The sequence below is a fragment of the Archocentrus centrarchus genome, chromosome 12 (genome assembly GCF_007364275.1).
Source record: "Archocentrus centrarchus isolate MPI-CPG fArcCen1 chromosome 12, fArcCen1, whole genome shotgun sequence".
NCBI lineage: Eukaryota > Metazoa > Chordata > Actinopteri > Cichliformes > Cichlidae > Archocentrus > Archocentrus centrarchus.
This window is the reverse complement of record NC_044357.1, coordinates 12,451,648-12,463,872: the sequence shown is the minus strand read 5'-3', so window position 1 is coordinate 12,463,872 and position 12,225 is coordinate 12,451,648. Positions and strand designations below refer to the sequence as shown.

General features: G+C 39.6%; 1 protein-coding gene across 5 annotated transcripts in view; it reads right to left on the bottom strand.

The window, feature by feature from the left end:
• The window catches only part of rgs3a (regulator of G protein signaling 3a), a 159,127-nt gene that overhangs the window by 21,902 nt on the left and 125,000 nt on the right, over positions 1-12,225 (bottom strand). For all 5 annotated transcript variants that reach the window (XM_030742067.1, XM_030742061.1, XM_030742060.1 and 2 more), the window contains one exon: positions 9,911-10,897. In XM_030742067.1, coding sequence (XP_030597927.1) covers positions 9,911-10,897 — 987 coding nt within the window. The remainder of the gene's footprint in view (positions 1-9,910; positions 10,898-12,225) is intronic.

Sequence of the window (12,225 nt, the reverse complement as noted above, 5' to 3'; positions counted from 1 at the left end):
GCTACATAATTCTCTCCAAAGTTGGCTGAAAAAAGTAGGTCAGGGATTCCTAATCAGAAGCAGACATTACAGAAACTCATAGAATTTAAAAAAGCACACACACAGAGACACACACATCTCTCTCACTCATATATTCTACACTGGTTATTGAAGTCGCTTTGAAGTAACTAGGCCTTTAGTGCACCCAAATGCTGCAAAACTGACATCGCTTTACAGTGCAAGTTGATAATGACTGAAATTATACTGCAAAAGCAACCCAAGAGTTTCTCAAGTCAGAGAAATGGGATATTCATTTCAAGTCAGTCACCTGATCTCAGCCTAATAGTGCATGCATTTCAGTTATTACATATGAAACTGAAAGTAGAGAGAGAGAGACAAAAAAACAAGCGGCAACTGAAGGTGGCTGCAGTGAAGGCCTAGCAGAACATTTAGTGTTTTCTACACTTCAGGCAAAGGATTTTGCTTTATTCAGTATTAAAAGCAATCCTTATATTTAAAATTATGTTACTTTGCACAATTAAATTTGACCCTCTGAAAATGGGGGGGGCTTCAGTCACATATTGATTGTTTGATTGAACGTGTAGCTACAGAGTCGTTAATTACAAGTTACTTACAGTGTGCATGTGGTCAGGTATATTGGTATTTTAAATGAGTGCTGACAGGGAAATTTAGATATGAAAAAGTTACCTTCTGTGATTTGCTGGCATGCAACCCTTCACTGTGTCACTGTGGCGGCTTATCTAATCATTTTTGCAAAAGCACACCGCACACGTCCAAATCATCATTTAAATTTTGTGTCCCCTTGACAGGACTGAAAAACTTTTTTTTTCTTTTTGTTGAGCGTTTGATGCTTTACAAATTAAATAGATTAAATACTGTCCTACTCTCAGCCTTTCGTTGTCAGCAAACACAATTTTTTAAAAAAAGTAATTAGCACTGATGGCTTTGTCACTTATAATTAACGGCTTACGCTCCCTGAATGTTATTTCAGGATATCAAATGCACATTATCTCCAGGTGCGTAGAAAAGTTTAACGATGTGTCTTATAAAATCAGTTTCTCTTGTAATGGATTTAAAATGTAGTAAGGAAAAATAATTAGTCATCGTGCTGACCGTGTGTGGTCAGATTACTTTTTTTTTTTTCATCATTCCTTGGTCGATGAACGTCCAGGCATCTTTATTATTCAACGTTCACAGCCAGGGTCAATATGGCAGATACAGACTGTTCAGACCATACTAAAGTGCAGTTTGTACAGATAAGCTGCACTTCACACTTCCATTCTTCACTGTTTCCTATCTATAAGAGGACATACTGCATTGGTGCAAATGAATTAGTTTCAGTATAGTGTTTCATCATCTACTGTATATGAGGAACACCCATAACACTTCTACTGGCTTTATGTTCCATCACGGGGCCAGTGGTCAGCCTTTTTGATCATTACAGTCCTGAGCTCAGTGCACCTAGAGCAAGAGTTTTAGTGCTGTGAGTAGCAGGTGCTGCCTTGAATCAGTTATTAGCATTTTGTATCTTATTCACAGCCAAGAGGAAGGGCTGATTGCCAGCAAAACTAAAGTGATTACCAGGAAAGTAACAGGTCAGGAAGAGACGTATGGCATTCAGGAAGGAAGGAAGGAATGCTACAAATGGGATTCCAACTGCAGAAGCAGGAAAATGATGTGGGTCACACACCCGCTCGCATAAATGTCATGCTTCACCTCCCAAGGGAAGTAAACAACACACAACAGTCATGGAATAGCTGACAATACTGTTGGCCCCAATTTGTAGAGTGACAGAGAACTTAAAGCATCTGTTCCCAGTAATTTTTAGGTCACAAGATCCAAACCTTATTTACTTTGGAATATTTTGCAAACCAGCAGCTTTGAAAAAGTATGTTTTATTTTAATGGTGCCATTCAATTTTATGTACAAATACTCCCTTAAAATGTAATCCATGCGTTTCATTGCAAACTAAATGTACTTTATGGTTAATTATATTAGGACCACTGCTTAGTTGTGAGGCACACTACACTTTGGTATAATCATAATAGAAAATAGCCAGCAGAAAGCAAAAAAAAAACCTCCATGGAAAATACATGAAAAGGTTAGGAATAAAAAAAGGTTATTCATTAGCCAAATGAGATCTTTTATTCCATGATGAACACTCAGAGTGAACTGTCATTATCCTGTCTTTACCCTCCAGGGCTGATTGCACCATTGACTTTGTTCCCATCTTGTGAGGACAGCATGTGTTCCTATCATCCCACCAGCATTGTTCTGCCTGACTTCTGCTCCCCAGGGAGTACAACAGAGTGTACATCTTTGTCCTATTTCTGAGCATGCTAGGACACACTTACATGTTTCTAGAATGCATATCAAGGCAGGTTTAGGTGCTGATAGCACAAGTTGTACACAGATGATTTCTATCTCCATGCATGTACCTCTTTTACTTGAGGCAAAACACAAACGGGCTTAAAGATTTAGTCCTTCAAAACGTATCCATGATAATGTGGAGCAAGTGCAAACTGATGCTGAGATTTGGGATTTACATACAATTTCACAAAATCTGAAATATACCAACAATATTACCAACTGTAATAACAGTGACTTTAAAGAGTATTTTTCCATCTGTCAAAGAGCACTATGCAGCAGGTTTGATGTATTGAATGAATTGTCCTTTACAGCCTATGAAATGATTTCTATGCAGAGGAGTTGGAAGTTACAGTAAAAATCCAAAGGACTTGGTTTTACAGAAGCGCATCTGGCTGATTGATATAGATAAACTGCAATCTGTCACAGCAAAATACTACCTTGAGTAGATAAAGTCAGTTAATTCATCCAAAACTCTGAGACTGATATGACTGGCAACAGAACTTGCTGTTTTCAAATGACTTGTTGACTTGACTTGTTGACAAAAGAATGAAACAAATTCCGAGCATCATTACTCAGAAAAATATCCCAGAAATATTCCTTCAGGGTGTCAACCACTTGCTTGATTATGAATAACAGAATTCCCTACAGAGGTGAATTATGCAGCTTCTTTCAACTTTTTATATTGCAGCTATGCACCAGGGGCTACTGTCTGCAACATCCTCCAGTAATAAAGGGAATCTCTGATAAAAATTACACACGCAGTTTGTTGGCTTTGAATAATGAATATGGTCCATGATGTTAAAGGGCCAAGTCACAGTCACATATTTATCTCCCTGTTCGGAGATTTGCATATGTGAGTAAAAGAGGAGCAATGCACTGCAGATGATGCTCTGCAGGAAAGCAGAAAAAGTCCACCATCAAAGCAGACTGTTTTCTAAGGGAGTATAGAGGAATATTTACTCATTATCTTTAAATTGACAGCATGTTGTGCTGGTGGATTTAGAGATTATTTCATATTAAATATTGAAGTTAAATGACACAGCTGGCTAAATAGTGCTAAGTGGAAGGGGGGGTCTAATTCTTGTATGTTAAAGCAGTTGTACTGTTTGACTGAATTGAATGTGTGTGAAAACAAAAACTTGTGACTGAAAATATTAATTTAATTTAAAAAATATCTTGTTTAGTTGAAGTTTATAATTATTCTATACGACAAACAGTACATGTAAAAGTGCAAAAGAGAACTACCTCGTCTAAGCCCCATTGTGGAAAGCTGACGCACACCAACGTGAACAACAGGCTGCTGACTGCAGTTCACTAAAAGGCTACGGGTGTCATTAATAATAATAGCTTTACACAGGTTACTTATGGAACCATCTATCTGCATTAATTAAACTAAATATTTTGCCATAGTAGTATTTTTGGCTGACTCAGCCAACACACTGCTGTGGCAACGAGCGCTGTAAACACCTCAGTTCAAACACACGGAGGACGCAGCTATGAAACAGTAGGCCTTCTGGAGTCTGTCTTGAGTCAGCTGAATGTCAGGAGAGGGGCTTTGTTGTGCCAGTGACAGCATCCAAAGTCCCAACATTTAACCACTGAAGTGGATACACTGCAAGACACTGAGGTGAGCAGAGCGCGTGGGTTTGCTGAAATGAGCTTTGCTCTTAAGTGCTATGACATCAGGGACTCATGTCTTACGACAGAAAAGCATCATCAAAACTCAATAATTAGTTTTAAGGTCGCTGAGGAAATGTAGATTATTGTTCATATTGTTGGAAGACTTGCACGATCCTGAGATTCAATCGATACCCCGTTATTGTATTAGTCATGTTCACCATTGAGCCAGCTGATGATAACTGAAGCATTGCTCTCTGATGATTTCCAAGCTCTCAGTCTGGACTGCATTGTAAGGCGTCCATGTTGGTTCTTCAAACTGTAGCATTTTCACTAACTTTGTTAAATGTCAGAACTGTAAGCAGGTGTCAGGCAAGCTGTTACAATGTGGATACAGTTACATTTACTGAGCCAGACTTATCTGTGTGTCGACATGGGAAAAGTATGTTCCCACACCCCTTCGTACACAGATCAGAAGAACATCTATTCATGAAGCCCATTAAAGCCCAGGCAGAGTCACAAACAGGCAAACAATTGATAACAAGGGGAATGCAAGCTTAATTACTCAGGATTAGCCAGCATTTGTCATGGAGGTTTTGTGAAAGCATGCAAATCCATGTGGAGCTGACTGAGCGGTGACTAACATGGGGAAAGAGCACAGAACAGAAAGAAACTAAATATAAAAGTTGTGATCTTTAAGTAAAATGAAATGTTTTAATCAGAAAGCAGAAGGTTTAATTTGTTTGTAAATGATGGCTCTTTATACATGTCTGTATTCTACTAGTTTAAATCAATGTACATGTATGAATTAGGTACAGTTCTTCTGTGATGTCAGCACAGAACACAGCAGGCATCAGTGAAGGCAGACTTGATATTGACTGAGTAAATCAAAACATGGAAAGAAGGAGCTGAGGTGGAGGTGGTTTTCATCCATCCATCTTCTTCCACTTATCCTCTTCAGGTGGTTTTTCACAGTAAAGGAATTCTAGGGAGGCTATGGGTAGAGAGCAGATAAATAATAACTGGGCTAACAGGCTCTGTCCTGCAAGACAAACATAATATTCATTTCTCTAAAACACTTCATCAGCTGGTCTGGATACAGACATTTTGCATGGGACCTGCAGCTTCAGCCAAAATATTTAATTCTACATTAAGCAATAAAGTGACCACATGGGATCCTGCATTATAAGATGTTAAAATTCAGCTTGAGAAACAAATCACAGCTTTAACCAGTGCGCAGTAGGAAAACCACTGGCATTGTGTGCGGGGAGGGTGTCTGCGTGTATGTGATTTACAAATGCCATAACTTCTCATGATATGCCAAAACAGTTGAGGGCAATGTTGTAAATAAAACGAATGGAAACTGTTGTGTGGAGAAAAAAAATGGAAAGAGAATACAAGAGGACCATTTGGCTGTGTGTAGTCCTGTAATGTATCCTAGTTACAATATGTCTGAGCGTGCACATGAATCACTGAAATGTCAGTAAGAAATAAAACACAGCGTGTGCTTCTGTTTGCATACTGATTAAAGATAAGAGATTTGATTGATGCAGAAATATGTGCATAGACTTATATGTATATATGTGCCACCTCAGGTTTGTTGGATTGTGCTCTTACACTCTCCCCTACTGTGCATTCCTCTTCCTTTTTAAGCAAAAGTAAAAACACAAACACAGACACACACACACACACACACACACACACACACACACACACACACACACACACACAGAGACAGAGAGATAGGGGAGAATAAAGTACAATCTGGAACCTTCCAGACAACACACAAGCATTTCATCCGCAGACAAAGGGAGATGTCCCTTATTTCACAATAAGGGACAAAAATTCTTTCCTAAAAATAAATAAATAAATAATTAAGACATTTTAAGAAGCCCCATTCAGTCTTACATAACTACTTTTTCCCTTTGTCACAAGCTTTCATACCACATTATGCTTCCCCTAATGTCTGTTGTTAACTGTGGGGTAACACAGCATAACCTAAAACAAAAAAACAAAAAACATTACATTCAGTTCATTCACATTTTTGTCAATAAACAGGAGGTGACTGGATGCCGTGTTGACTGTTCTGAAAGTTTGCTCAGTCTCAGTAAATATTTACATGTTGCTCGTTTAGCACTGCAGTGGACATATCCAGGCTGGCTGCACCCTGCATGGATTTGAACTGCGAAGACCTTTTGTCCCGTCCAGGCCATCTACTGTACAGCGAAATCGAGGAAAACTCACGTTTATCTGCAACGCCGTCTGCGTTCAGTGGGTCGTAGTGCTCTCTGATAATACGTGCTGATTGTGATGTACACCTTGGCCCCTACTTGTTGCATCTGTTTCGTTTTATATTGAGACAAAGCACTTGAGATGAGCCTGGCACTCATCAATGCATAGTATTTTTAAACTGTTTCCATGAACCACTTATTTAGTTCATTCAGTAAAAAAAACAAAAAAGACAACTCTCTACTGAGGCCCAGTCACGCGCTGACCCATGTGAGATACACACAGCAGTCTTGATATGAAGTACTCTAACCTTTGAGATAAAAATGAACAAACATGAAACTTAGGGCCCGGGGAATAATGAGAGACAAGAATTAATAGAATAGTTCTTCTAGTGGAAAACTACTGGGGTTTTACTAATATTTTTCTATGTGTGCCTAAAATAGAATGTTTAGGTTCCTGTAAATGTTTGTCTTGCTTATTACAGCACAGTAAGTATTAGGTGGAGGTCAGAGAAAGAGAAGCCAATCTTCTCTCTGAAGGTACATTACTCCAAACATGTTCTGTGCTGTTCTGTTGTTCTAACCTCTTTTATGTGTGCCTAACCCTATTTTTTTAGTGTTCAACCTGTTTAACCTAATATGTTTTTTTTTTGTTTTGTACTTTTCTCTACTTTTTTTTTTTTTTTAACGAGCAGGCTAAGAGCAGCAACATCCAATTCACTTTACAACATTAAATTAGAAGCGCAGGAGCCAACAGGTCTGCTTTCAGACAGAAACATGGACAGGCTGATTGTGTGCATAGCGCACGAACACTGAGGAAAATATCTGCATATGTATCGAATTTTCAAGTGTTATTCAGATCAAACGAGAGTATTTCTTTCTCCTATAACAAACGTTAAATAATGTTGAAAAAACGAGTAAAAGCTTTTATTATTTCACATAAAAATGAGGGAGGGGGAGATGCTATTATGTAATAACGATAGGCAACAGAAGTACTCTTGTAAGAGAGAAAATTGCAAGTTGGCCTCAGTGATTTGGCTCGAAGTACCTGAGACCATTTTTACAACCATTAGAGGTGTCCATTTCATCATGCCTAACTAAAATTTGAATACATAATAATCTGTTTTCATCAGTTTTCATTCACTACTATCTGCCTCAGTGTATGCTTCAGACAACGCAAGAATGTAAGCGTTACACAACATCAGTAAACACACTGTAATAGTTTCCCCACCCAAGATCTGTAAAGAGACACGATATTTATCCAAAATCCAAACAAACATCTAAGTGCTGTTTTTTTCTCTGACCCGTCTAATCCTAAAGCGCTGGGTTAGAGTCACACGTGCCGGATGTAGCAATGTCTGGGGGTGGGGTGGGGGGTGGGGGTGGGGGTGTCTGTACAGCAAGAGGACAGTTCAAAGTAATGGTCTGCTTGAAAAAAAAAAAAAACATTTATTGGTTTAGACTCATATGGCTACTTCTTCTGCTGGATATTGGCATTTTTATTCTACAAGTTCTAATGTGGCCACACACTGTAAAAAATGTTACAGTGTTCTTTTGGTGTTTAAGTAGAACAATTTTAGCTGTTCTAATTCATCAACAAAAAATTCCATTTTAGTAGCTTTCATGATGCTCTTATGGTGCCTGTTGAAACAATTTTACAAATATAACTAACAATTATTTGAAACTATTTTATGAGGATAGAACATTTGCCGGTTTGTATTTTCTTGCTGTGCCTGAGTGGGTTTTCTCAAGGTACTACAGCTTCCTCCCACATTCCTGAGACGTGATTGTTAATTTAGTTAATGATTTTAAATTAGGTGGTAATGTGAGTGTGACTAATGGTGTGACTGTTGCTCCCCCAATTATACATCATAACACTGTACCTTTATTGAACCAGGAAGTTCCTTCAGATTATTGTCTCTTTTTAAGGACAAGAAGGCACACATTGCAATGTTACAAGTCAAAATCAAAAATAACATCAAAACACATAAACAGAATAAGACAAGGTCCAGCTTATGAACAGCAGTTACACTCTTCAGTTACAGAAATCCTTCGAAAAGCTCTAAACTGTCCCAGAGAGGCAAAAGCATTCAGCTTTAATGTGCTCTGAAGGATGTTCCATAACCAAGGTACAAAATAAGAGAACGCTGTTCTACCAAGTTCAGAAACAAATCCTGGGTACTCTGAAGAAGAGCCAACTAAAAAGTTTACACAGTTGTTTCCTTAAACTTAATGAAGACCACGAGACCAAATTATAAACTGCACAGTGATGTGTTTGGGACAATGAATTTGATATGAAACAAAGAACTTTGAAACAGACACACATCCTGCGCCTGGAGATGTCACAAGATTTATTAAAGAGTGGATTTGGCATGTCATTTTAAATAATGGAAACAAAAGCCTCAAAGGAGCTGTATCCATGACGCCAAGAGGTAGTAAAATTACCCTTCAATCTGCCAAGACCAATAGGCCACAGCTCTGTCTGCTGCATTCCTTCCCTCCACAGTGTACACACCTTGCCATTTAAGGCTGCTGAGTGTGCTGACAGACTTGTGGAAGGAGAGGCTGATAAAGAGGAGAAGTGTTTCTGATAAAGCTAGCACTTGATTGGTTCTGTTACTGGTATATAGTAGAGTCTGGGGGAACTCTACTGAGCTTTGATTTCACTGACTTCTTTTCCTTTCATTTTTCATTTTTGATTGTTCTTTCGTTCTTTGCAGGTGTGCAGTTCAGCACTATAAATAGTTTTGGAAGAATCATAGCACAGATGATGAATCGTCTGTGTGCAAAATATAAAACCCATTACTCCATAGTAAACAGGAACATGAGACAGTAGCATTTCTGTTATCATTACTCAACACTGACATGCGCAAAGTGAAATGTATTACTGTTACTGTATCTGAGCATGTGAGACTGTGATGCATGCTACCCTCTGCTGGACAGCTAAGACAACATTTACCAGAACCAATATTAATTGCATCCTCACTGCAGAAAGCCCAAAAAGTAATTATTTAATTATTGCAGTATCCTCTTTTATTTGTGACCTTTACTGATAAGCCTAAGACAGTTTCTAACAGATATTGACATCCACTCATGCTACAGTTTTTTACTTTTAAAACTTATACAGGTTAATATGACATGTTGGAAACACACTGCTATTAAATATACCTATAATTTCACAGTATTCTTGGATCTTTTGCAGATGCAGATGCTTTCTACATAACATTAGTGAGTCAATGGGACAATCATTTTTAATTTATGGAATTAATTAAAAGTCAGCATTTTATTTGCTAAATCAGTGTTTTGTATGTAAATGTGAATGATTTGTGAATAATTAGAAGTGTTAATTATAAGTTAATGTAATTGTAATGCCCAGATTAGAGTGCATTTGCTCAATTTTACCACTTGATGTCACCCTTTTCACTAAAACCACTGCACAGAAACTGGGCCGAGCTGTTGGATCACTCAAGCATTGCTGATGCAATAGTTAGAGAGATGCAGACATAGGGATGCAGAGTTTTACCTAGCACATGAGTTCAGAAGGAATAACTAAAACACCCTGACCACTACTATACACCAATGCCAATATAATTGTGCGTATGTACCTGTTTGTTTGTGTGTGTGTTTCTTGTTGCTTGCATTTCGTGACCTTTTCTCTGTGTGCCTCAGTGTTATTTCACAGTGAGGTTGCTTACCTTCCTTCCAGAAAACAGCATACACAGCTGATGCATGGATCCTCCATTCTTGGTCAGCTCTTTCTTCAAGGTTTTAGGTGATGGGAGTGTCCAGCCACCTTTGTGGGGTCCCCCTCCAGTTTCCAGGCAGTTGATGGCATTGTCAGAAGTGAAGCAAGGCGTGCGGGGGTCCTGCAGGAGGCTGCCTTCACTGTGTGTGCGCCTGCGGAGGGAATTTTGCACACTAAGCCCCCCTCCACCATGTTTCTCACACGTGGCGCCCTCTACCATGCTTCGGCGCTTGCTGTCAGTGCGTTGTAGGTAGGCGTCGTCACTGTCATCTTCATCATCTTCCTCTTCTGACTCCTCATCTTCATCATCCTCGTACTCTTCTTCATCTGTGTTGGGTGAAGAAAGGGCATCGGCACTAAAGGAGCGATCAAGGCGCAGCTCGGGAATGACAAACGAAGATGAGGAGGAGGAAGGGGGAGCGTTGGTGTCGGGCGGCTCTGAGACATTGTCCTCGTCTGTGTTTGACACCACCAGGTTTAAGTTCACCTCCTCCTCATTCCTCTCGCCTTCCTCCTCCCCTCCATCTTCTTTCTCACACCCTTCACTCCCAGCACTCTTTCTGCTGGCCTCCTCCTCATCTTCCTCTTCTTCTCTCTTGTTCTCCTCATCCTTCATCTCTTTCCAGATTTCCATCTCGTTCCCCTCTATACTCTTGCAATCCTCACCCTCCGTGGAAGGTGGTGGCGTTGGGGGCACCTTATGTCCCTCGTCAGATCCCACCAGACCCCCAAGGGGCATGTAGACTTCATCCAAAGGGGTGAGTGGCTCTGAGGGGTGAGGACTGCCTAGTGTTGGGGGCTCAGAGGGACTGGAGGGATACAGGCTGCTTTCCTCGCCCTCTGAGCTGCGCGTTGGCAGGTGCAGGCATACACCTCCTCGATCTCCTCCTACTCCAGCCAGCTCACATGAAGGGGCATCCAACTTAGGCTCCAACATCTAGAAAGAGGGGAAAAGAGAAACACAGAGAGGAAATAATCAGCTGAGGCTGTTTGGACAATTAATTCAAAGGCCATACAGGTATATGTAAATAACAGAAGGCAGAGACAGAAGGAGTTATCCCAGATCTGGAGTCCCTACAACCATGGTATCACAGAGCGCAACATGGACCTAGATGAAGTGAAGGAAATCTCAGATACTCATCTTCAATTTGGGCTTCCAAGGTATGAAAACAGACATACAAAACAACTTCAGTGGTAATATTTGTCCCCAACACTGCATCAATCGATAAAATGCCAGACACTATACTGTACACTAATATTGGTGCGAGTGAGTTCATATTGTGAAATACTACTATACAGCTCACCAGTGCTGCTGGCTGCTGTACTACACTAGAGCTTGCTGCAGTGATTCATTCAAATTAAACTGGTACTGTGCCCTCGAGGCTGTGGAATAGAAAACAAACCAAACCTCTTACAGAAACTGATGAGATTACTCCTACATTAAAAAAAAAAAAAAAACAGTAACCCATCTTTTCACCCATCTATCCCCCCTGTGATGTTTCAAAACATCTGAAAGTACTTTAAATTTGAAATAAAAATTAAAACTAGATTGTTTTTCTCCAGCTCAAATGACCACGCACACATACAAGCCCTCCACTGCCCCCACCCACTTCCCAAGGCCTAACATAATAACCCTGTCACATACTAATGTGACTGTGTGTATAACAGCATAATGCTTGTCCTCCCCTCTTGCACTTGGAAATCTATCTCTATTTATACTCTTCCAAAATCTGCTAGTTTTAAATGCTGCTTTAACCAGCCCTCAGTGGATGGTTTATTACAAATGCATTTTGAGTGGGCCAACATCATTCATGCCCACAGTATTTTATTTTAAATTTAAAGGTCACAGAGTTTTCAGTGATTTTAAACACATCAGTCCGAGTGAAGGAAACATTTATAAAGTTATACCTACAATTTTTAAGTATGATGTCATGATGCTACATTTTTTCTGTAGCATTCTCATCAGGAATGTGTAGATGTTCAACACCTAACATGTGTTAGGTGTCTGATTTTTGGTCCAAAAAAAAAAAAAAAAGAGGTCCAAAAATAAAATCTACTTCTTAAATAAGCAGAAGGTTCTCTCTAGCATATTTGTGAAATCCCAGATCTCTAAGCTAAGTTTACAAAATCACTTTTACCTTGTTTAAGTCTCCATCAAGTCTAGTGAAGGGCCTCATTGTGCTGGCCAAGTTAACTCATGATGACGAGCTGCAGTCACAAGACGCATTGCTCTAATTGGAGATAATGTTGCCTCTTCTCAGGCAG